Here is a 26,124-nt window from a genome sequence, read left to right as displayed (position 1 = left end):
GGGGGCGAGCCGAGACTTCCTGTCTCATACCCGGAACACAATAGAGTCTATTGGAGGTTGTGACATCATCAGCCCGCCTCTCTGAGTCAGAGGTTGTGACGTCATAAGCCATCATTTCTACTCAGCCAATCGGAGGAAGCTTTGTATTCATTGCTAGAATACATCGCTTTCTATGAACGGCCGAGCGCCGCTCAGATAGACTCTACTGTGTTCCGGGTTACGAGACAGGAAGTCGCGTCTCGCACCCGGAACACGGTGCTGTATGCTGTATGTAGCCTCAGCTATATACAGTATATACAGCACATCCAGCGGCCTCACATGTTAGTGAGGGGCATAGTTTGTTTGGGCCAGCTTGGAGTTGGTCCAAACAAACTATGTAAAGTGTAGTTTTAAGCACTTCCAGAAGGGGTGAGGAGAAAGGGAGCTTTGCTATGGAATTGATTCATGGAGCAGTCAAATTTTCTTGTATGTTGAAAATGAATACAAAATAATTTATGGAAAGGAAAAACACCACAAGTAAATATAAAAATACTAGAAAGAACAATTCCAGGTATATTCATATATTGGGACACCTGCCTTTACACACACATGACCTTCAATGACATCCCAGTCTTAGTCTGTAGGGTTCAATATTGGGTTGGCCCACCCTTTGCAGCTATAACAGCTTCAACTCTTCTGGGAAGGCCGTCCACAAGGTTTAGGAGTGTGTCTATGGGAATGTTTGACCATTCTTCCAGAAGAGCCTTTGTGAGGTCAGGCACTGGTGTTGGACAAGAAGGTCTGGCTCGCAGTCTCCGCTCTAATTCATCCCAAAGGTATTCCATTGAGGTTGAGGTCAGGCCATTCAAGTTCCTCCACCCCAAACTCGCTCATCCATGTCTTTATAGACCTTGCTTTGTGCACTGGTCCAAACCATTTGGTGGAGGGGGATTATGGTGTGGGGTTATTTTTCAGGGGTTGGGCTTGGCCCCTTAGCTCCAGTGTAGGGAACTCTTAAGGCGTCAGCATACCAAGACGTTTTGGACAATTTCATGCTCCCAACTTTGTGGGAACAGGTTGGAGATGTCCCCTTCCTGTTCCAGCATGACTACCCACCAGTACACAAAGCAAGGTCCATAAAGACATGGATGATCGAGTCTAGGGTGGAGGAACCCATAGAACAGGGATATGCTATTAGCGGACCTCCAGCTGTTGCAAAACTACAAGTCCCATCATGCCTCTGCCTCTGGGTGTCTTGCTTGTGGCTGTCAGAGTCTTGCTATGCCTGATGGGACTTGTAGTTTTGCAACAGCTGGAGGTCCACTAATTGCATATCCCTGCCATAGAACATCTTTGGGATGAATTGGGCTACTTTCACACTGGGGCGGGAGTGCGTTAGCAGTAAAGCGCCGTTAGTTTTAGCGGTGCTTTTTCATCGTTTCAGCGGCACCTTTCGGCCGCTAGCGGGGCGCTTTTAACTAGGGTTAAAAGGGCCCATGTTGTGGCGCTGCCAAAGCGCTTTGCAGGGGCTTCGGCAGCGCTACCTATTCATTTCAATGGGCAGGGCGTTTTTGGGAGCAGTGTATACACCGCTCCCAAACCACCCCAAAGATGCTGCTTGCAGGACTTTTTTTACAGGCGCATTTTTAAAGCTAAAATGCCTAAAAAGCGCCTCAGTGTGAAAGGGGTCCTAAAGCAGAGACTAGGAGCCAGGCCTTCGCGTCCGCATCATTGCCTGACCTCACAAATGCTCTTCTGGAAGAATGGTCAAACATTCCCATAGACACCCTCCTAAACCTTGTGCACAGCCTTCCCAGAAGAGTGGAAGCCTGGGCACACCCTATTCACTGCTGTCTCCCAAGATCTGCCCCGAAATGTTGCACACAAGGGAGTGTGTAACCCCCGCTGCCTGTGAAAGTTGCTCCCAACTTTGTGGGAACAGTTTGGGGATGGCCTCTTCCTGTTCCAACATGACTGCCCACCAGTGCACAAAGCAAGGTCCATAAAGACATGGATGAGCGAGTTTGGGGTGGAAGAACTTGACTGGCCTGCACAGAGTCCTGACCTCAACCCAACAGAACATATTTGGGGTGAATTAGAGCGGAGACTGCGAACCAGGCCTTCTCGTCCAACCTCTCAAATGTGCTTCTGGAAGAATGGTCAAAAATTCCCATAGACATATTCCTAAACCTTGTGGACGGCCTTCCCAGAAGAGTTGGAGCTGTTATAGCTGCAAAGGGTGGGCCAACTCAATATCGAACCCTACGGACTAAGACTGGGATGCCATTAAAGTTCATGTGTGTGTGTAAAGGCAGGCGTCCCATTACTTTTGACAATATAGCGTATGTGAACCCGTCCTAAAAATAGCCCCTGGTGATCCAGCCATGAAGACCCTTGCCCAGGCGCTTCCTGTAATAGGGTGACAACCCTCTGTCCCTGTCTTCCAATTGTGTTCCTGCGTTGTCAGCCTCTCACACGGGCTTATGGTGGAGACTACAAGTGGCCATTTCCACAGGCATGGTCTGCTGTTGTCAGCATCAGGAAACCCACCTTGAGAAATGCCATTCAGCCATCACTGGGGGGGGGGCGTAATTAAAAAATTATGAAAAAAGTTTAAGATACACAGTGCTTTAGCAAACTAAATGTCCAAATATTATTTACATCTCCTTTAGACATGAGTTTGGAAAGCTGGACTTACTTATCCATGATGTCCATTTCAACCACGGTGTAATGGACATCTCCATTTTAGAAGTCCTTATGTAATCACCTGAACATTCGGCCACTCTGTGATGCACAAGGGCAGCACGGGGTTAAGACTCTGGGTCTTAATTGGAGCCGATTGGAAATTGCAGCCTGCTGGGCCTGGTGGGGCCTACAAAAGGCAGGCAGGGGCAAGTGCTCAGGTTTGGTGGAAGCCACATGATTGGCCTCTGGTGTACTGTAGAGCTACTTTCTGGCTTTTGGAAGTTTGGTGAAGACCCTTCAAGGAGGGGGGACACATGAGCAATGACCGATTGGGGCTCCACAGAGCCTCAGCACAAGGCGACGCTGAAAGAGATATTGAAGAATTCGGGACAAGCCATCACAGAGGAACAGGCCTGGGCCCTGTGCTACCAATGCAGCTATAAGTGCCAGCAGATCCGTCAGATTTCGAGGCCGCTGCCAGTGCTGCGTGGAGTGGAGAGCATCTTCATTCACCAGGATGGAGCTGTCTCTTTTGCTCAATCTGCTGGTAAGTGGTACGTAGGCTGTGACCTCCTAGTATGAGGTTTTTCTGGTTATATTGAACTATATGGACTTTTTGATATGCTTGCAGCAAGTTTGTGTGTTTTTAGATTTAGCTTGAATTCTATTTTTTAATTGAGATCATGACCTGTGTAACCTAAACTTTTTTTTTTTTCCAATTAGTAGTGTTAAGCTGCCATGTAGGCTCCTCCAGTTGGCCACAAGATGGGCCCAGAACAGAGGCAACTATGGGTAGAGCCTACTTCGGGGATTTTCAACCCTGTCAACTACCGCCAACAGGCCATGGTTGCAGGTTTTCCTTTATCTTGCGCAGGTGCTTTAAATCGGTCAATGGCTTGGTATTTTGGAAAGCGATTTTCTCTAAGAGAAATTCCCAAAACATGGCCTGTTAGGGGTATTTGAGGACAAGGGGAGAACCACTGGCTTACATGGCAGGGTACATTGGAAATTGGTTGGCCATAGGTTAAGTGTTAATGGAAATTGGTTGGCCATAGGTTAAGTGTTAATGGAAATTGGTTGGCCATAGGTTAAATGTTAAGGTCTTGAATTTGAAGGGGGTATATTATCTGGGTGAGATTAGAAGGGGCTTTAGAGATTTTCTGAGGGGAACTTGGATTGGCACATGGTAAATATATATTGAGTAAGCATTGCACAATTAAGTTAACCACTTAAGCCCCGGACCATTTGGCTGGCCAAAGACCAGAGCACTTTTTGTGATTCGGCACTGCGTCGCTTTAACGGACAATTGCGCTGTCGTGCGACCTGGCTCCCAAACAAAATTGACGTGATTTTTTTTTCCCCAGAAATAGAGCCGCCTTTTGGAGGTATTCGATTACCACTGCGGTTTTTGTTTGCGCTATAAACAAAGCAACAATTTTGAAGAAAAAAAGCAATATTTACTTTTTGCTATAATATCCCCAAAAAATGTATAAAAAGGTTTTCCTCAGTATATGCCGATACGTATTCGTCTACATAGTTTTGGTAAAAAAATCGCAATAAGTTTGGTTTGCGCAAAAGTTATTGTCTACAAAATAGGGGATAGTTTTATGGCATTTTTTATTTTTTGCTAGTAATGGCGGCGATCAGCGATTTTTTTTTTATTTTTTATTTTTTTATTATGGCGGACACTTTTGGCGCTATTTTGGGACCATTAACATTATCGATCAGTGCAATTAAAAATGCATTGATTACTGTGTAAATGTGACTGGCAGTGAAGGTGTTAACCACTAGGTGGCGCTGTAGGGGTTAAGTGTGTCCTAGGGTTGAGATTGTAACTGTGGGGGGGAGGGGCTTTGTGACACGTCACTGATCACCGCTCCCGATTACAGGGAGCGGTGATCAGTGTCAGGCAGAACGGGGAGATGCATGTTTACATCAGCATTTCCCCGTTCTTCCTCCCCGCGGACATCGAGTCTGCGGGACCCGCGTTTACGCTCATGGAGCTCCCGCCGGGTGCGCACGCCCGCAAGCTGCTTCTTAAAGGGCAACGTACAGGTACGTTATTCTGCCTGTACGTACCCTTCTGCTGCAGTATATCTGCGTGAGGCGGTCGGGAAGCGGTTAAAGTAGCGCTGTGCTGAATGGCAAAAATGGCCTGGTCATGAAGGGGGGTAAAATCTCCTGGAGGTTAAGTGGTTAACAAATTCCATAGATCCCCTCTTGGTGATGAACAATATTTCTAGTTTAGTATATACATGTCTTGTTTAGTATTTTCCTCGCTGTGCATGTTTTTTGCTTTTTAGGCTTTTTGCTCTGAAAAGGATTTTCTGTACTTTCTCATGTTCTCCACTAACCATGTGTTCTGTGCCTTCTAGGTATGGTGGGATCTTGTCAATCGGAGGAAAAGGTAACCATCAGCTTTGTTCTTGCCTTACCTTCCAAACATTTAGGGTTCAATCACATTTGTGCGGTAATACATGCATTTTAGAAAAATGTAGCTTAAAGTGTAACTCCACTTTTGTTGAGAGAAAAAAACTCTCTGGGTGATCTGTGTACATTACAAGGATTATAAGAAACTTTGTTGCAGATTCCGACCTTTTTGTTCTGAAGAAATCCCTGTGTTCGTGGGAAAGTGAATCTAATGGGAGTGGTTTCATAATTCTCAATCAGCTGCAGCACCTGCAGGGCTCTGAGGAAAGCTGCAGGGTCTGCATCCCTTTAGACGTGATTTCCTATTGGGAGTATCTCACCAAAAATGTTTTTTTTTTTTTTTTTTTTTTTTGTTGCAGGGTGATGCCTGAAATCTGATTTGTTTGTGCAGATCTGCGGGCCTAGGAGCGACGTGGGCGGGTGCCTGCGGCTAGAGGGCAAAGGAGAACAGCGGACATGCGCATCCGCTCTTCTCCCCTTGTGACCCAAAAAGTGACATCTGACGTCACTTCTGGGCTGATATGTGCACTGCCGAAAAATTGTTTCATTACTTTTTTTTTTCGTTTTATCAAATCATTCATTATCACAATTAGATAATTAGAGAATCGGAATTTCTGTGAGGGGGGGATCGGAATTTCTGAAAGGGGATTGGAGTTTCTGAAAGGGGGATCGGAATTTCTGAAGGGGGAGGGGGATCGGAATTTCTGAAGGGGGATCGGAATTTTCGGAAGGGGGAGGGGGATCGGAATTTTCGGAAGGGGGAGGGGGCTCGGAATTTTCGAAAGGGGGGGCTCGGAATTTTCGAAAGGGGGGGCTCGGAATTTTCGAAAGGGGGGTCTGTCCGAATGAATAACTTTTAAATTATAGGTATTGGAATTTCCTTTCAAATTTGGCTGTTGGTGAATGTAACGAATACGAATTTATCCGACATTATGAATTATCTGAAATAACGAATGTCGCATCTAAACAAATGGAACGTAACTAATATATAATAAAAAATTGTATTCGTTTTCCATTTGTTTAGATGCGGCATTTGTTTCGGATAATTCGTGACTTTGGATAAATTTGTATTCGTTACGTTCACTAACAGCCAAATTTAAAAGGAATTTCCAATACTTCCAATTAGTATTAGTTAAGTTATTAGTTTATCATTCAGAATTTCCGAATTAAACGGGTTTTTGTTCGGGTATTTCCGTATTAACGAATTTGTCGAACATTGTAGAAATAGTTTAATGTAACTGGTAATTTTTCCTATGAAGATACCTTTGGATGCATACAAGGAGGGGGAAAAAAGTATTTGATCAGCTGCTTATTTTATTCGTTTTGGCATTGACAAAGAAATTATCAGTCTATAATTTTATTGGTTGCTTTATTTTACCAGTGAGACAGAATAACAAAAATATCCAGAAAATAGCATTTTAAAAAAGTTATTGATTTGCATTTTAATGAGTGAAATAAGTATTTAACCCCTTCGCAAAACATGACTTAGTACTTGGTGGAGAAACCCTTGTTGGCGATCATAGGTCAGATGTTTGTTGTAGTCTCAGGGATTTTGTTCCACCCATTTGCAGATATTCTCCAAGTCATTAAGGTTTCCAGGCTGACGTTTGGTAACTCGAAACTTCTGCTCCCTCCACATATTTTCTATGGGATTAGGGTCTGGAGACTGGCTAGGCCACTCCAGGACCTTAAGGTGCTTCTTAAGCCACTCCTTTGTTGCCTTGGCTGTGTGGGTCATTGTCATGCTGGAATACCCATCCACGACCCATTATCAATGCCCTGGCTCAGTGTGCCAGCTTGTGTTTTTAAACTGGCTGCTCTGTATGTAGCTTCTGACAGGCTATGCAAGGAGCCCCATATCTCTGGAACCATAGGTCGTAGGAGCTATCTACCCTTCAAATTTGGGGTCTGACCTCGGATCACTGAGCTACAACCCTCGAAGCTAGAGTTGAAAAAAAAAATGTAATGTTCATGGCAGGTGAGACCCTGCCTCACCTGTCTCACCTGACTGAACATCGCTCCTGCACACCTCAAACTACTTCTGAAGCTTGATGGCAAATGTGTTGGGGCTTTTGGACACAACCCTTATAAACGTAACACTACAGTCACACCAGGACCCTTATGCATTTAAATCAAGCCAAGTCGTGAGGGTTTCTCAACTGCTTTAAAATTGGCACCAGATTCAGGTCTGTTATGAGCTGCCTTCAGTGAAAATTGTGGAGTTGGGTGGGGGGGCACCTAGAAGGGTAACTGTTGGTGAGCCTGTAACTGGTCATGTCTTCTCTACCAGGTTATTGAGCAGCTAGGGAAGGTGGTGTACTCTGCCCTGGACTGGGGCCTCAGCAGTGACATGGAACGCGTTCTTAGCGACCCGCTACTCTATCTGCTCTACCGCATGGTCGGCCTGAACGCTAACTGCACATCCCCCACTGGTGAGTTGTGGAAGATCACCCTCTATGACGTTACAAAGGTAGGTACCCTCCAAAACTCAAAACTACCAAATGGAGATGTTAAATGCGATTTACAGCTTTATCTTCTAGCTTGCGCATTTTCCCTTTATTTACTTTATGGCGTCCCACTTTCTTTGGGGCTAGAGTACAGAATGTTTGTCCTTTATGAACGCGCCAAACCCTTTTCATAAGTGAAAGTCGATATAAACACAACAATCTCTCAGATTCAAGGTAAACGTTACATTCTGCAGCTTTTATTAAACTTTTTGATCCTGGTATGAAGATTGTGGGTTACTACTTTCTGTTATAGGGTAACAATGCTTCTTCAAATGGGCACCTGCATGGTCTCCCCATGCCCAGGGCAGCTATCGAAAGTTTTGGGGCCTCTTACACCGTTTTAGGCTGGGGCCCCTGGACCTGACCACCCACATTCCCACTTATTTTAACACTACAACTTAATATATGAAAATGAAGAGTGTATTCCATGTCATCGGTGCTTTCAAGATTTAACAGTAAGCAATATATTTTGGCCAAGAAATATTAAGCCTGCCACCACTACATTTCACCTCTTCTTCCTTTACATGCCCATTTCACAGTGAAATTGGCATGTAAAGGAAAGGGGGGGTGGTAAAATTATCACACTATCTTCCTTCACATTGCCATTTCATTCCAATCCAGCAAAGAGGCAGCCTCTTATATATAACAAAGGGACATCCCTATCCCGCAAAGACATTCGAATTCACTGAAGAGACATCCCCTCCAGAAAAGACAGCCCAATCCAGCAAATACACATCAAAATCCAGCAAAGACACCCCCTCCCAGCAGCTTGGGACACCAGGGTGACTGGGCCCCTAGGGATGACCAGGCCTCCTAAGTGTGTATGAGCTGTCCCCCCCGATGGCATCCCTCTAGTGGAGGCTAAAAGCAGCCGATGAGTGTTGTACAGGCACAGTCCACCATTGTAATCGGGCAGCCAGTGCAGAGCAATGAGTGGCTGAAAGAGGTTGGGGATGATCACCAACACTGGGGGGATGAAAAGCGAACAGGTTTTATGGTAAAACATGCCAATTTGTTTCTAGCAAAGCAAATGTCATTCAGTTAGGATTGAGGTAAGCTTGGGCATAACACTAGTATTTTTTTTTTTTTTTTTCTTCAAAATGTTTGGCTTAGTTTAAGTTGGTGGTTCAAATCTGTTTTTTTAATAGTATTGACACTTTGAAGGTCCAGTATGGAACGTTTTCATGAACCCAACGTCTAACATTGTGGCTTTCGTTTGGGGAAAGTCTATAAATTCCATAAACTGAACGTTAACGCAAACAAAATTTTGGAAGTACTTTCAAAACATTTGCGAAGTCGGTCAATGTACTCGGGTGGTTTAAATCTCCTTTAGTGTATGGCCAGCTTTAGAGCCATATACACTGATGTACTTGTAAAACAGGCATACTTTATACAATTTGCCAATAGAAGCAACCAACCTTTATGCTTTTTTGGCAGGCTTATGCCATCTATTAATCACCTTATTCCCTGCAAAGTTGTGCTTACATCTCCTATTCCCAGTGCCCTTGAATGCTGCCATAGTAAAGCACAATTGATCGCTGAAGAATCTTCAGGTCTTTGATTCCTAAACCCCGAATGTGCCCTGTGTTTCAGTCTGCTGACCCCTATTATTATTATTATTCAGGATTTACATGGTGTCAACAGTTTGCGCAGCTCTTTACATGAGGACAGACAGTACAGTTACAATACAATTCAAAACAGGAGGAATCGGAGGACCCAGCTCGTCAGAGCTTACGGTCTAGAAGGGAGGGTCAAGTGAAACAAAAGGTGGTAACTGTGGTGGATGAATTGATGGAGAAAATGAAAATAGGTGTAGGGTAAGGTAGGCTTATCTGAAGAGGGGTTTTCAAGGATCATCTGAAAGCTAATGGAGTAGGAGATAGCCAGATTGGGGTAAGGAGTTCCATAGGATTGGAGAGGCTCTGGAAAAGTCCTGCAGGTGAGCAGAGGAGGTAACGGAGAGCAGGAGGTCTTGAGGCGAATGAAGAGAATGATTAGGTTGGTATTTTGAGACTAGGCTAGTGATGTAGCTGGGGGCATCTAAGGGACATCTGTCCTGTGGTTACATAGGGGTTGGCAGGAGAAACCAGAGAACAGCAGGTGGTCCAGTAATCAAACATTTCCTCAAGTATCAGTTTCCGAAGGTGGCTTAGTGGGTAATTTTCTCCTTATAGCATCAATCAGCGGGTGCCATTCGGAGAGGAGTCTAATTTTGCATGGAACATCAGGTTTTAGCAACTGTGCCTTTTTAAGGCTTTGCATCTTCACCAGTGGAGGTGTCCACTTTCAGGTCAACGCACAACAGCCGGCCCTGGCTGCAAAACTTAGAGCTCCATCTACTGGCTGAGAGTTGTCAACATTGAGTATTCATAAACCATTTTTCTATTGACCTAAATATGGAATATCTTCAAAACTTTGAGCATTACTGCATTGAAACCTTGCAGATGCCATTTAATTATGGATGGGTTGAACTTGAACAGATGTTAAACCCCCCAGAACTTGGGTAATAGAAACTGAATCAGAACATTTGTATAAGAAATCTGAGACTTTTCCACTATTCTGTACACACTTGGAGGGCCCATTTTAAACTGTACCATAATTGCTATTCACAAGGCTTTTTTTGGGCCTTAACGTCTTGTGTATGTGATCAGCCTGTCTTGTGATACTCTATGGTGGATAGTAGGCCTGGATTTTCCTTTCCCTTGAAGCAATCTGTGAAAAATTCCTTAAATGCTCTACAGCCTGAATCCTTTTGTTTTTCAGGAGTGCGTCGAAAGGCTTTTCCTTCCCTCTGATGCACCAGGACACTACAAAGCGGTGTGCCGCATGCAATATGGAGTACATGCTGAGATCTGCAATCTCCTGCAGACCATAAAGCAATCTAAACAGGTACAGTGTGATCTGGAATTCAATTACTTAATGTCTTGTGTAATGAAGAGTTGTAGTCTGTGTATAACCGGATAATAGGTTCAGTAAAAGTCCACCATAGGGTGCCATTTACAGTGGGTAAAAGCATGTCAATCCCTTGGAATTAACTGTTTTTTTTGTAGTTTACCACAATATGATCTGATCCTCATACAAGTCACAATAGACAAACACAATGTGCTTAAGCTGATACATTATTTCTAATTTCTTGTCTCCAGGCCCGGATTGGGACAAAAAATAGGCCCAGGCATTTTGGGCTGAGCAGCCCAGATCCCCTGCAGAAGTTTGGGAGCACCCAACTCAGCAGCGGGGGGGGGGAGGGGGGCACCCAACCCAGCAGTGGGGTTGGGGGGGGTCAACCCGTGGTTGCAGGCAGGGCCGGGACAAGGGGTGGGCAGCCTTGGGCACTGTGGTATTATGTGAAGTGGGGGAGGGGTGCCATGAGGGGATGTGTTGGCAGGGGGAATGGGGAAATGATTTGTGCCAGGAGGGGTTTTTTTTGGGGGGGGGGGGTTGTGCTAGAAGTGACATGGTAGAGGGGGCAGGTAGGGAAATTGTGCTCGGAAGGATTAGCTGCTATTTGTGCTAGAAGTTGGGATATGGGGGGGGGGGGGGGTGATTTGTGCTGGGAAGAGGGATTTAGAGGTGGGGAGAGGATGTTTACTTGGAGGGGAAATTTGAGGGGAAGAGGATTTGTGCTAGAGGGGGTGATTTTCTTTTGTGCTGGGAGGGAGATTTCAGCAGGGGATGGATTTGTACTGCGAGGGGGAAATTATGCTTATGGGTAAGCATGCAGATTAGCGCTTTTTTTGGGGGGGGGGGGTAGGGTTTGGACTTTTGTGACACAATTCTCATACATCTTGGGGGAGTTGGTCAGCAGCGTCATTTCGCATGTTTGCCCCGGGCTCTAGAAGACTTTGTCCCGGCACTAGTGGCAAAAATTTGCAAGGTGTCTGGCCTAACTACTACGAAAGTGAATTGTTAGTAGTTTGCACATCTGGAGTCCAATTAATGAAATGTTTGGAAGTGCGGTTTAGAGCTACAGTGAGGAAAAAAAGTATTTAATTCCCTGCTGATTTTGTACGTTTGCCCGCTGACAAAGAAATGATCAGCCTATAATTTGAATGGTATGTTTTACCGGTGAAAAATATACCTAGAAAAGCACATTTCAAAAGTTAAATTGATTTTCATTTTAATGAGTGAAAAAAGTTTTTAATCCCCTATCAATTACCATGTTTTCTGGCTCCCAGCTGTCTTCTATACAGGTAACAAGCTGAGATTGGGGAGCACTCTTAAAGTGCTTAGAAGCAATCAGATAACAATCTCTCCACTATGGCCAAAACCAAAGAGCTGTCCAAGGATGTCAGGGACAAGACTATAGACCTACACAAGGTTGGAATGGGCTACAAGACCATCGCCAAGGAGCTTAGTGAGAGGATAACAGTTGGTGCGATTATTCACAAATGGAAGAAACACAAAATAACTGTCCATCTCCCTCGGTCTGGGGCTCCATGCAAGATCTCACTTTAGGGAGTATCGATGATCATGAGAACTGTGAGAAACCAACCCAGAACTACATGGGAGAATCTTGTCAATCTTGTCAATGATCTTAAGGCAGCTGGGACCATAGTCACCAAGAGAACAATTGGTAACACTATGCTGTGAAGAACTGAAATCCTGCAGCACCCGCAAGGTCCCCGTTCTCAAAGCACATGTACAGGCCCCGCTGAAGTTTGCTAATGAACATCTGAATGATTCAGAGGAGAACTGGGTGAGGGTGCTGTGGTCAGATGAGACCAAAATCAAGGTCTTTGGCATCAACTTACCGTGTTTGGAGGAGGCATGCTGCCTATGACTCCCAAGAACACCATCTCCACCATCGAACATGGAAATATGCTTTGGGGATGTTTCTGTCAAGAGGACAGGACAACTTCACCGCATCAAAGGGACGATAGACGGGGCCATGTACTGTCAAATCTTGGGTGAGAACCTCCTTCCCTCAGCCAGGGCATTGAAAATGGGTCATGGGTGTTTATTCCAGCATGACAATGATGCAAAACACAGCTGAGGCAACAAAGCACATTTATCTATTTTGACGAGGATCAGATCATTTTATGGCAAACTGCAGAAAACCAGTTACCTTATGTTTTCTTGCCATTGTACCTCCCATGTAATAAGGGGGAGTTTGGGACTTTAAATGAGGCGCACTAGTCGCCTCCATCCTGGTATCAGGTATATGCAAAAAGGGAGTTGGGACTTTAAATGAAGCAGTTGGAATGCGGAGGATTAAAATTGTAAATTAATCATAGTAGAAATAGTAAAAAGATTTCATATATACGTATTTACTTGGCATAGAAAGTGCAGGCATACAAGATGGAAGAGTACATGCAATTGAATGTGTAAACATACTAAATAGGTAGTAGTCAACAATAATAGTACAAAACAGCGGCTAGCCTGCGGATGCCAGAGGTGGCATCTCCGGGAACTGGAATAATAATCGCATAATGACAATGGTATTATTAAAATGACATCAAGGTGCAGTAGATAAGGTAGTAGCATCAAATGTAGCTCGACACGTTTCATGGATGATTTACTCCACTCTTCAGGAGCTGATGCGACATAATCCTGTGGGATATATACATAAGGTAAACCTCAATCTATGTAGAGAGGAATTAGGTAAAAAATGCTAGAGATGGTTGGCCAAAGAAAAACACACTTACCAACCCTGACACTGAGTGCGACGCATGGCAGATGGCACGGAGCGGGCTGGAGGCAACAGACCTCGCAGCGGGAGCTGAGGCAGCATGTTATGTCTGCGTTGCGCCAGGTAATGGAAAGGCAGTGTCTAGAAGGTGGGGTAGGACCAATGGTAGTATAAGACTTGTCAGAAAAAAGGGGGATATCTGGGAAACAAATATTAAATATCCGTATATATAGTTAAAATCAAATGATTATGTAGAGTAATATATAGAAATAATGTACCCAGAGATACCTAAATGTGGGATATTGGTAATACAATGGAGATTATGTGATGAACGGATATGATTAAAGGAGTGACTAGTAAAAAGATAAAAATATGTGTAGGTATTTGTACAAAGGAATTAAGGATGAAGTGGGACTGATAGGGGAAAACAAAATGTGCAATGAGAACAAGGCAAGGATGTGACAGGGAAGGTGAACCTAGTCTCAGGAAGCTTACCTGACGCTGTAAGTAATGCACACCCAGCAAAGATGGAGGCAGCTAGTATGCAGAAACTACAGAAGGAGACTGGCCATAGAAACAGCCAGCTCCGACTGGGGCACATATATATACATGCCGCCAACGCCACCTGCGTGAGCCTGCGGGAGGAGGAAAGCGGTGTCCGCACCTGAGCTAAATAATCGCTCAGTGTTTGGCGCCAAGGAGCCCTCCCCCCAACGGTAGATCATGCAGATGACGCTCCAAACATCAGCGCGGTGACGTCAAAGCCGATGTCCCGCATATGACGCAGGGCCTGTGGCACCGATGCGCGAAGGTGCATCCACCCGAACCTCCCTGAAGGGAAGGGGAGGGTCCACAGGGTGCATCGCAGCTCCCGCGCTGAGGAGAGAGGCCCCAACACAGACCATGCCAAATGACCAAGCTGAAGCAAAACAGTGGCAGAGCGATTGCCTCCGGCCCGCTCCGTGCCATCTGCCATGCGTCGCACTCAGTGTCAGGGTTGGTAAGTGTGTTTTTCTTTGGCCAACCATCTCTAGCATTTTTTACCTAATTCCTCTCTACATAGATTGAGGTTTACCTTATGTATATATCCCACAGGATTATGTCGCATCAGCTCCTGAAGAGTGGAGTAAATCATCCACGAAACGCGTCAAGCTATATTTGATGCTACTACCTTATCTACTGGACCTTGATGTCATTATTTTAATACCATTATTGTCATTATGCGATTATTCCAGTTCCTGGAGATGCCACCTCTGGCATCCGCAGGCTATCCACTGTTTTGTACTATGTTGACTACTACCTATTTAGTATGATTACGCATTCAATTGCATGTACTCTTCCATCTTGTATGCCTGCACTTTTTATGCCAAGTAAATATGTATGTATATATAAAATATTTTTACTATTTCTACTATGATTAATAAATTTACAATTTTAATCCTCCGCATTGCAACTGCTTCATTTAAAGTCCCAACTCCCCTTTTTGCATATACCTTGTACCTCCCATGTGTGCAAGAGCTGCTGCGTAAAACCAGAAAGGGTAGTTATGAGGTGTTGGTACTGCCCTTGGTGACCATGGCAACACTGAGCAATTATGTGATGGTGTAGAGGGTATGCCTAACCATTGCAAAGACTTCAAAAAGGTAATTCTGCATGATGATGTGGGGGGGGGGGGGTGGTCAAAAAAGTCTGCTGTACAGCAGTGGTGGTACAGGTTTTTCTCGGTACTTAATGGGGTTTGCCTTGAACAAAATGTCAAGAGTACTGGAGCATGAAGCTGTTGTCATTTTGGTTAGCCAGGTATTGTACACTGTTCCTCCCCATGTACAATCTTGGGATTCTGAAGTCTACATGTTTGATGCTGGAGCACTGTAGGCTGTCGTCTCATTAAAAACTCTGAATATGATCCATGGATGCGCTGTTTTCTAGGTAGCACCAGGTCACATTGCTTTCTCTTGTTGCTGGAGGTACTCTTTAAAAGTGTATGTAAAGCCAAACTTTTCATTTTGGATAGAGTAGGCGATGGAATAAGACCCCTATTTGTATAGTGCTACGTTTTTTCTAAACGTCCCATCTTAGACTCAGCAGGAACAAAGATCTCTGCAAAGCAAGAGGGTATATCTGACAGTTGAAACCAGAACAGTTGTCCCACTGGAGAAACTCTTCACCCCTTGTTCTGTGACAACTCAGTTTGGCTTTCCCATCACTTTCACTAGTGAAAACAATGGTTGCCAAAGTTAAGAGACGGCAATAACCAGACTTGTAACCCTTCCACATTCTATACTAAATGGCCTTACACTTCAGTGGTGACAATGCAGTAGCTTGTAGTCAATTAAGGCCTGCCTTCAATCCAGATAAGACTTTACTAGTTTGAACTGTCTTAAACTTTTTATTTTCTCAGAATTTGAAGAAACTGGAAAGCAAGGAGGAGAGCAATGACTCTGTGGTTTTTGAGAACTGGGTAAGGCTTTGCTTTATTTTAGGCATTTGTGTTCTCAAAACCTTTAGTTTAAATAGTGGGTAACGGTTATACAACATTAGAGTGGGTAGAAGCCTTTTCAGGATTGTCCTTGGGTGATGTTTCCATTTGTTTTTGAAGACAAATGGAAGATCTCAAAAGCTAATTGAAAATGCTAATGGTCACCCAAACAGGTGAGAATATTGGTCAATTTCTCCTTCCTGTTTGTGGACAACTGTAGTATATTGATCTCTCATCCTTTTCTGTTCTAGTGATGGTCACCACTCACCAGGGCAGAAGGTAAATCTTTCCCATGGGGACACTACTCCACCCACAACAAATACTAGTCGTTTTTTGTTTTTTTCTTTTGTTAATGTCTCAGAATCCTGAAATTGTGGCTTTTGCTGGGGATTCCTTTTGAGTACTTGTTGTCCCTCTAATTGGGGGTATGCAACTTTTGTACTTGGTCTCACGACTAGCAAACTTTTATCTGGTAAATGTGAACAATTGCATGTGAATATCTGAGCTTTACAATGTTCATCCAGTAGATGGTCTCAAGTCTGACTGGAGTCATTCTGCATGTTTATGTAATGGAATTCTTTCAGCTGTTGAATGTAGAGGCGATTCACAGCCCCTTCCCTTTCTCAAACGCCTATGCATGAGTTGGGTATTTGAGGAAATATGCCTATTTCCCAGGAGGTACCTTGGTCCAGGTAATAAAGTATAGAAGTATGAGAACCAGTAGGGTGTCAATTGTTTAGGAGTCCCCCCCCCCCCTGCTGTTCTGCCTCTGCTAATTCTGGGATATCTGTACAAATAGCTTGGTGCAGACTAAAAAGCAATTAACAATGTTGGTTTTTGTTGCAGAGTGCCTTGTGGAAAGGTGTAATGAAAGAGCTCCGTGTTGGGATGAGACTCTGCTCCAAACGGCGCTCCAAATCTCAACCAGTTGAGTATCAACTTGCGCCATATGAGATGTTAATGGAGGACATCCGCTGTAAGAGGTACACACTGCGAAAAGTCCAAGTAAGTTTGTCAAAAAGGGTGGCTGAGATGTTTGATGTAAAGCCAAAACCCAGGCAAAAATGTTCAGGATAAAATGGGGGGGGGGGGTGTTTGGCAAAAATGTGTTGGGTTTTACCACCCTACTTGGAAGAATCATTCTGTCCCAGTTGTGTACCTGGTCTAAGTATCTTTGTCTGAGCTTTAACATTCCAAGCTGCTATATAAGGCTGCAGAGCATGCAAGGCTTTTTAAGAAAGCGGCACATCAGTGGCTGGTGGTTCATATGGGGCGCAGGGGCGTCCGTCCCCCTAATCCATGTGCTCGGCCGCTAATTTGCATGCAGGGTGCCAGACACATTTAAATTTTTTTGTGTTTGGGAGCATGTGATTACAGCCTGAGGCTCTAATTGTCTTCAAAGGGTGGGCTCTGGTCGCAGAGCACTGCGCCCTGAGCCCACACAGTTGTGTGACAATAGAGAATTAATAATCGCTATGGTCTTCCGGATTCTCCTCCTGGCCAATCAGGAAAGCGGGTCTTGAGGCTCGATTGGCCAAGGAGTTTTAAATCTCTCTCCCTATCCGGTCGTGTTTCAGGACCCATTGCCTATTCGGCCGGGAGGAGAAACAACGGCTTGGTGTCACGGCAAGCTGCAGCAGGTGGAGGGGCAGCTTTCAGGATCCCTACCCTGGATCACCTGCACTACCTCCTAAGGGAAGGACATAAATGGCGTCCGACCTGTCTGCGCGCGGGGGGGTGGCCAGTGAGCGAGGGGGCTAGGAGCCCGCGCCACCTCTGGTTCTTGTCATCTCCCGTGCATGGGGGGGTTATGGTGACGTCTCTACATGGTTGGCGTCCGACACCCGTCTGATGGGAGGGGTCATGTGCAAGTGAGGGGGCCAGGGCAGCTTCCAGGAGCCTACAACACCTCAAATTCTCATCCGTCTCCCGTGTGGAGTGGTGACTGGTGCAAGTGAGGGGGCCAGGGCAGCTTCCAGGAGCCTACAACACCACAAATTCTCGTCCGTCTCCCGTGTGGGGTGGTGACTGGTGCAAGTGAGGGGGGCAGGTTTGTTTGCCGCCCCCCAAAATATTGAGCATGAGCCGGCATATGCTTCCTGTTTCATGTAATCGCACACCACCCTAGGCCCAGTCTGTCGCAGTATGGTCATATGCTGACTTGGCACATCCACAAGCAGCTTAACTCTTCAATAAGAAACCAACTGAATCCAATGCAATTTTACTTCATACAATTGTAGCACTGAAATTTTTCCAGTCTTCATTGTAAGACAATGACTTTCCTTTCCGAAGCCTTGTCTCTGCAAAGAACGAACACTGAGGGGCAACATTGAAACAGGGAGGGTCCAACCAAATCCGAAACAGGGAGGGGGTCCGACCGAATCCAAACCACGGGAGGGGGTCCGACCGAATCCAAACCACGGGAGGGGGTCCGACCGAATCCAAACCACGGGAGGGGGTCCGACCGAATCCAAACCACGGGAGGGGGTCCGACCGAATCCAAACCACGGGAGGGGGTCCGACCGAATCCAAACCACGGGAGGGGGTCCGACCGAATCCAAACCACGGGAGGGGGTCCGACCGAATCCAAACCACGGGAGGGGGTCCGACCGAATCCAAACCATGGGAGGGGGTCCGACCGAATCCAAACCACGGGAGGGGGTCCGACCGAATCCAAACCACGGGAGGGGGTCCGACCGAATCCAAACCACGGGAGGGGGTCCGACCGAATCCAAACCACGGGAGGGGGTCCGACCGAATCCAAACCACGGGAGGGGGTCCGACCGAATCCAAACCACGGGAGGGGGTCCGACCGAATCCAAACCACGGGAGGGGGTCCGACCGAATCCAAACCACGGGAGGGGGTCCGACCGAATCCAAACCACGGGAGGGGGTCCGACCGAATCCAAACCACGGGAGGGGGTCCGACCGAATCCAAACCACGGGAGGGGGTCCGACCGAATCCAAACCACGGGAGGGGGTCCGACCGAATCCAAACCACGGGAGGGGGTCCGACCGAATCCAAACCACGGGAGGGGGTCCGACCGAATCCAAACCACGGGAGGGGGTCCGACCGAATCCAAACCACGGGAGGGGGTCCGACCGAATCCAAACCACGGGAGGGGGTCCGACCGAATCCAAACCACGGGAGGGGGTCCGACCGAATCCAAACCACGGGAGGGGGTCCGACCGAATCCAAACCACTTCACATACTGTAAGTAAACAAGTTTTAGTGGCCCTGAACTGCTATGAAATATTGGCATCAAAGGTAACCTGATACAATTCAATGCAAAACTATTTCTAAGTGGGAAAGAACGTGTCTCTTGGCAGTACGTGTTTTAAGCAAACCAGGCACTCCTGTCAGAGGCCAGTCTGTGAATTCTGATTTCTCTTGCTCATCCTGTATATTTTACATGGTTAAAGTAAAAGCTTAACAGATCTGGATGTAAACATGAGTGGTTTTTAAATGTTTAGTACTGAAAGCAATAAAAACTAAGCTACAACATAAGTACTATCTGAAAGCGATGTAGCCAAAATAGTTCCTTCCCTTCATTGTTCTCAAATGGTTAGGTACATAGGCCTGGGCAGTGCACACCGTAATCACCAGGGTTGCCAACCATACAGGGTCTGTAAAATCAGAGGCTACAGTTGCTTGGCTTCTCTGCTGGCTCCTTAGCCAATGGGAACACTGTACCCGCCCCCTTCCCCAGCGTGCCTTATTTGACTTTACAACCTGAGGTGCTGGCAGCTGGAGCGGGCAGGAGAGGAAGAGGGAGGGGTAATCACAGCCTGCAGTGTGGGATAGACTTCAGCCACCAGGGGAAGGTAAGCTGGGCTGAGCACAATGTAGTCAGTACACACACGTGTTTGATCTTTGGGATGCACACCTCTGGTTCTGCAGTTATTTCTGTGTGGTGTTTCCTCCTGGGAAATACTATAGTAAAATGATTTGTTATAGGATGCTAACCTAGATTTGCATGTTTTAGGACAGTGACTTGTCCAGTAGCAAATTAAACAAGAGTGAGGAGAATGTCGTCATCTTGGATCTGCTTCGCTCCCTGAAACCGGTAAGTTTGGCTGTGTGGTCCCCAAGAGGGCTCCAGACATTGTCCCTTTTGGGGCGTATAAGCAAGGAAGCAAAGTCCATACGCTGAACTTCATGTTCTAAAACGAGACCATTTGTAAGCAAGCGGTGTAAAGACTGTAGCACCTTGGGAAGAGAGAAGCTGCAGCGTGCATTAATGGTATTCATGGACTTGTTGAGCTAAATATTGGGTGCCACTTAGACATGGTGGGAACGTCAGCTTATTGGCCGTATTCACTGCACACCTTTGCCACAAAATGCCTTGAGGAAACGTGAAAATGTGATTGCAAATATTAGCAGCTTTAGTTCCCACTAAGCTTTATTACTGTTCATTCTGCCAGTAGATCAGTTATTTTTTCACTTTAACAGTCTAAGCCAGGGGTCTCCAGACTTTCTAAACGCCAGTTCACTGTCCTCCAGACTTTACGTGGGCCAGACTGTGGCCTTTGGCAGTAGAAATTATCCTGGTGTCAGTGGGATTAAACAATGCATATTTGTTAGGGGGGGATATAGTGCCCCATCATTGCTTTCAGTGGGAGGAAATGTGCCCTATCTGTGTCAGGGGGTGGAAAAGTGCCCCGCCCAGATAAAGGCAAGTAAAAGGCCTCCCTGGTCGCAGTTTGGAAACCCCTGGTCTAAGCCAACCATTTATATTTTTTAATTTGGGTACTTTTATGCAGTGCTTCACATATATATTGCATTCACATCAGTCCCTGCCCTCAAGGAGCTTACAATCTAGGCTCCCTAGCTCACATTCATACATACACATACTAGGGCCAATTAACCTACAAGCATGTCTTTGGAGTGTGGGAGGAAACCGGAGTACCCAGAAGGAACCCACGCAGGCACAGGGAGAACATGCAAACTCCGGGCAGGTAGTTGGGATTTGAACAAACTACCCCAGTGCTGCTACTGCTAGGTGGACATGCTGACCACTTAGCAGCTGTGCAATCTTTAGAACAGGAACCCTTAAGTCTACAACTTATGACCCATTAGCATCATTGGCAAGTTGTAATTATAATATGTGAACTAATACTCCCCTTGCTGTATAACTAGTTTTATTTTTTTACCAAAATAATTTTGATCACTAGAAAGTGACAATGGTAGTGCCCCTTTGGTGTTTAGTAAAAAAAAATGTCCGTTTGGTCAATGTAGTGGTCCTTACATTAAGGGCCAGTTCAATCATCCACAGTGTAAGGGGATCAAGGGAACAACTAACCAATGGCTACTAAGACAAATTGTTGCTCATGGAACCCCTAACAACTTGATCCCTGGTAGTGGGCTAAGTTGCTCTGCAAAACAAATGTTGGGACAAACACTGAGGGGTGCTCACAGCAAACCGCTTCCATTTCATATGGTGTGGGTCTTTCCCCAAATTTGCAGTAACTCAGAAATATTTTAGTTGGAGTTTGACTTCTATCCACAGCTGCTACAAGCCTATATAAAGCCTAGTACACATGGGCCGCATGTCGGGGCAACATTAGCCGGGTTAAATCTATGCGGTCTGATATTCGGCCCCTATTTATGGCAGCTGGTCTGACAAGCTGGCTTTTGTCAGATAAGCATGCTGGAAGACCAGCAGCTGACCAGCTGAGTGTTTGGCTGTACTGCGGATCACAGGAGGCATTTTTGCCCTCCTGTGACCAGTTTTCAGCTGACAGCAGGCTGAAGCCCACTGATGTCAGTCGGTCCAGGCTGGGGAATGATTGCGATTTTATATAAACGGGATCCACCCAGAAGTGTGGACCTGGCTCAGCCACTCATCAAGCTGCTGGGATTAAGTGGAAAATTCTCTATTAGGTTCTCTATTAGGTTTAACAGGTAACCGTGTTAAAGGGTTGACTATAAAAAACTAAGTTTTAAGGCTAGTGACCATAGCATTTAGTGCCAGGTGTGACTATTTTCTGTTCGCTGTAGTTGCATATAACATATATGCATGTTTACCTGTGTGAGCCTCTTGTGTAAGACATCCAGAAGGCCAAAAACTGCTGCTGGGTGCTGCCATCTTGGTTGTGATGTGATCCCCAGCAGACTGAGCTGTCACTCAAGTGTCTCTTTTCCTGGATAATTTTATGTATGCAGAGGAGCTGGGTCAGCACAAATTTGGCACTCCCAGGAGAGGACTAATTTATGCAAAGGAGAGGGCTGTGATAGTTGACTCTATGGTAATCAAAAAAAACCTTGATTTCTGTACCTGCATTTTTTTGGTGGCCTTCCCTTTAAAGTATAACTTTATCAAAGTGATCGTTTCAGGCCTCGGCACGTAAGCTGAAAGAGAAACCACCCCAGGAGCCAAGCCTACATGAACTCCTGATGTCTGAAATTAAATCTTCCAGGTCAATACTCAAATCTGCAGAGGGCAAAAAGTCTTTTCCCAGGGTGAGTTTTGGTAAGTCCATGCCAGATTTTTTTTTTACAGCATTTTCAGAGTTTTTCATTTTTGGTTACTCGAATGATCCAGTTAACATTCTTCTATGCAAAAGTTTTGGTTAAAGTTGGTCTTTTGGGAATGCAAATGGACTTTCTTTTTCTTAGATGAAGACTTGAGGATCGCAGATGGCCCGTTCTCCATTCCTTCAGACTGTCCTTACTATAGATGCCGACTGGAGTCCAGGTGGAACGTGCCAACCTTTGATTTTCAAGACCATCAGATTGAGGTAAACCTCAGATCAAAGTAAGGTGAGGAGTAGATTACCCAGATCTCTTTAACTATCTGGTCGTTTTTTTTGGCGTTCAGCCTCAATAGTATTTCTAGTAATATAGTGAAATCTGAGTACTTCTGGACAGTTTACCTTTGATTTACTATTAAAGCTGGAAGCCTTGCAGAAATCAATTCAGCTCCGTGGTCAATGCATCTTTAATGCTTAAAAGCAAGGAATGCAATTATCTGATTTTTATCATGGTATTGACCTCTTGTAGTCCCTGTACAGTCAATACAGCAGAACTCGAAGGGAAGTGGAAGAACCAGCACGAGAAGTCAACCATTTTTGCTGAAGTGCAAGACAAATGCTAATAGTGCAGTCAGATGAGGTCATTGGTTTGCTGTTCAACTGTCCAATCACAGGCTGGGGGAAGAGCAAGACTTGGTGGCAACTGCATTAGAGATCAGATTACCACCCCTACCCAACATGTCTGTGCACTTTTGTCCAAGCTGTGTACATCTCAGGATTGGCTGGACAAAAATAAATTCCTTTGGCAGGTAAAACGGCTAACTTGTATGTGTTCATCCTTTTTGTTGAGTCGTTTGCTCGCTCAGCTTTAAAATTGCAGTGCTGCATGCCTCCGTTCATATGGGCAATAAAGGCAACATGTCTTCAGACAAATTAACCCATTTTCCTAAACTTGCAAATACGAAAAATGATTTAGAAAGTCCCATAGAGGACCATTAGGTCCCCCTTGCTAGGAGCGGGTTGGACCCCCTTTTGCCTTTGTTCTTCATGGCATAGATCCAACAAGGTGTTGGAAACATTCCTAAAATTTTGGTCCATAGTGACATGATAGCATAACGCAGTTGCCAATTGGCTGCACGTCCATGATAACAATCTCCTGTTTCACCACATTCCAAAGGCGCTCTATTGGATGAGATGTGGTGACTGTGGAGACCATTGGAGTACAGGGACCTCATTGTCCAGTGGTGAGATGATTGGAGCTTTGTGACATGGTGCATTATCCTGTTGGAAGGAGCCATCAGAAGATGACACTGTAGTCATAAAGGGATGGACATGGTCAGCAACAATACTCAGGTAGGCCGTGGTGTTTAATCGATGCTCAATTGGTACTAAGGGGCCCAAAGTGTGCCAAGAAAATTCTCCCACACATCATTACACCACCACCAGCCTGAACTATTGATACAAGGCAGGATGGATCCAGGCCTTTAGGTTTAAGCCAAATTCTGACCCCACCATCTGAATGTCACAGCTGAAATCCAGACTCATCAGACCAAGCAGTTTTATCCAATCTTCTGTTCATTTTCGGTGAGTCTGAATTGTAGCCTTGAGTTCCTGTTAGCTGACAGGAGTGATACCTGGTGTGGTCTGCTGCTGCTGTAGCACATCTGCTTCAAGGTTGGATGTGTTGTGCGTTCGGAGATGGTATTCTGTATACCTTGGGTGTAACGAGTTATTAGAGTTACTGTTGCCTTTCTATCATCTGGAACCAGTCTGCCCATTCTACTGACATCAAGACATTTTTGTTCACACAACTGTTTTTTTATTTTTTTTTTCAGACCATTCTCTGTAAATTCGATGAGATGGTTGTGCATGAAAATCCCAGTAGATCAGCAGTTTTTCAAATACTCAGACCAGCCAGTCTGGCACCAACAACCATTCCGTGTTAAAAGCCACTGAAATCCCATTTCTTCACCATTCTGATTTCTGGTTTTAACTTCAAGTTATCTTCACCGCGTCTAGATGTTCAAATGCATTGAGTTGCTGCCCTGTGATTGGCTGATTAGCAATTGAACAGGTGTACCTAACAAAGTGGCTGAATGTATATTGTCATTTTCTATCAATGGCCCTCCAACAGGCTGCTCCTTCATTTCTATGGGGGAAATTGTATCACTCTAGTATCCGGTAAAAGCAAGTCCCTGGTATAAATTGGTAACCTTTTGAGTCCGATGGCTGAACAGACGTTTTGGTCTTTTCCATGGTGTCTGGGCAATGATGCAGTTGCTTAGTGGTAGATGTGATTTGACATTAGGATGTTAACACATTGTACTTTCTATCCTGTCTTGTTCTTTATAGGGAAGGATAAGCTGGAACACAGAATTTAGCCAGGAATCCTCATCAGAACAAAAGTTCTCTGACCTAACGTCTAGTAGTACAGGTGAGCAGTGTCCGATTCCAGGCTGCCCTCCAGCCTTTCCTAGGGGACAGTCAGTTGTCTAATGCAGGGCAAGCAACAAGCGTCTTAATGACGCTCATTTAGTACCTAAAATTCATGCAAGCAATAAAAGCCTAACACTTGTACTCACCTTATAGGCCTGTTTTGACCAGCATTGTACTTTTGTCAATGGCATAAATTTGACACTGAGGGGCTTGTTAAAGGGTGGGGGAGGGGGTGGTAGAAACAGGCGCGGAGTGGTCCAGCGGTTTACCAATGCCAAATACTCTGCAGGGGCGGACTGACAACTCATGATTCATGGGGGCACCCTCTGTCCCTGCCCACACAAACCCCACCCACACAAAGCCCCACCTACATATTGTACTGTCCTACATAACACCAGACTCCCCTATACCCCCCACTCCTAGGTAACACCAGGACCACTATACTCCCCACTCCTACATAACAGACACCCCTCTATACCCCCCACTCCTACACACCAGGACACCCCTCTATACCCCCCACACACCAGGACACCCCTCTATACCCCCCACCCCTACACACCAGGACACCCCTCTATACCCCCCACTCCTACACACCAGGACACCCCTCCCCTGAGAACACCAGATAAAACCCAGCTCAGCACAGTGTGCCCTTGTCTGTCATTGCCCCATTCCCAGAGTCAGAGCCCCAATTATCAGAATCCAATCCAGATCCCCCTATGGTTGAAGTGGAAGCCCCCTTATTAGCAAAAGCAGTGCCCCATGTTTCATCTTCTGAGTAAGCTGGTCGGTGACGGAGGAGGTCACACCTGAGTGTCACTGCTGTCCTCTGCTCCCCACCTGTCATCAATCCACCCCACTCATCGTTTTCTATAGATTAACAGGAGCCTTTCATGGGGCCCCCTACTGGTGTCGGGCCCTACTCCAAGAGAAGCAGTCTGAGTCCCGGAGAGTGGCCCAAAGGACGCCTCCAGCGCCCTGCCTCAGCTCAGAAGACACTCCTGGAAGGGCCCTCTGTGGCATTTCTGGGGGTGCGTCCTACCACTTAGACTTGAATCTAGCTGCTTTAGGATCTTTTCCCTGTGTTCCTGGGGAAGTTCCTCCAGATCCTGTCACTGATTCAGGAGGGGTGTGACTGGGGGGGGGGGGGGGGGAACTGGGTCTGATCTATCTGGGTTTGGCCTTTTTTTTACTCTTGAAGACTGAAATTTGTGGTGAAAAATGGCAGCTTATACTCCGTAATTTAACGCATTAAATTACATTTACGTAGTTTGTCAATCAGTCTTCATGTTTTTAAGAGCTCTCATTCCTGCCTGTGTGGACTTCATCACAAATGGACCTCCGAATGAACTGTGGCTCATCCCAAGAGGACCGCCAAACAACCAGTGGATCAACTCATGACAAACTGCTTTCTTCATCATCAATCCAGAAGAAGCTGTCTTTTGGTCACAAGCGGTCAAGCTCCTTTGAAGGCTTATTAGGAGGAGCACAGGATGAGCAGGTATCAA

General features: G+C 45.7%; 1 protein-coding gene across 1 annotated transcript in view; it reads left to right on the top strand.

Annotated features, from left to right (window-relative positions):
* Positions 1-2,985: 2,985 nt before the first annotated feature.
* Positions 2,986-26,124, top strand: part of LOC141114585 (protein spire homolog 1-like) — a 34,942-nt gene continuing 11,803 nt past the window's right edge. The window contains exons 1-11 of the mRNA XM_073608377.1: positions 2,986-3,211; positions 5,040-5,071; positions 7,385-7,564; positions 10,365-10,490; positions 15,632-15,691; positions 16,556-16,714; positions 19,696-19,776; positions 22,047-22,182; positions 22,329-22,450; positions 24,536-24,617; positions 25,915-26,116. Coding sequence (XP_073464478.1) covers positions 2,986-3,211; positions 5,040-5,071; positions 7,385-7,564; positions 10,365-10,490; positions 15,632-15,691; positions 16,556-16,714; positions 19,696-19,776; positions 22,047-22,182; positions 22,329-22,450; positions 24,536-24,617; positions 25,915-26,116 — 1,406 coding nt within the window. The remainder of the gene's footprint in view (positions 3,212-5,039; positions 5,072-7,384; positions 7,565-10,364; positions 10,491-15,631; positions 15,692-16,555; positions 16,715-19,695; positions 19,777-22,046; positions 22,183-22,328; positions 22,451-24,535; positions 24,618-25,914; positions 26,117-26,124) is intronic.

This window comes from Aquarana catesbeiana, linkage group LG12, assembly GCF_042186555.1.
Source record: "Aquarana catesbeiana isolate 2022-GZ linkage group LG12, ASM4218655v1, whole genome shotgun sequence".
In the NCBI taxonomy this organism is placed as follows: domain Eukaryota; kingdom Metazoa; phylum Chordata; class Amphibia; order Anura; family Ranidae; genus Aquarana; species Aquarana catesbeiana.
This window is presented reverse-complemented; position numbering and strand designations above follow the sequence as displayed.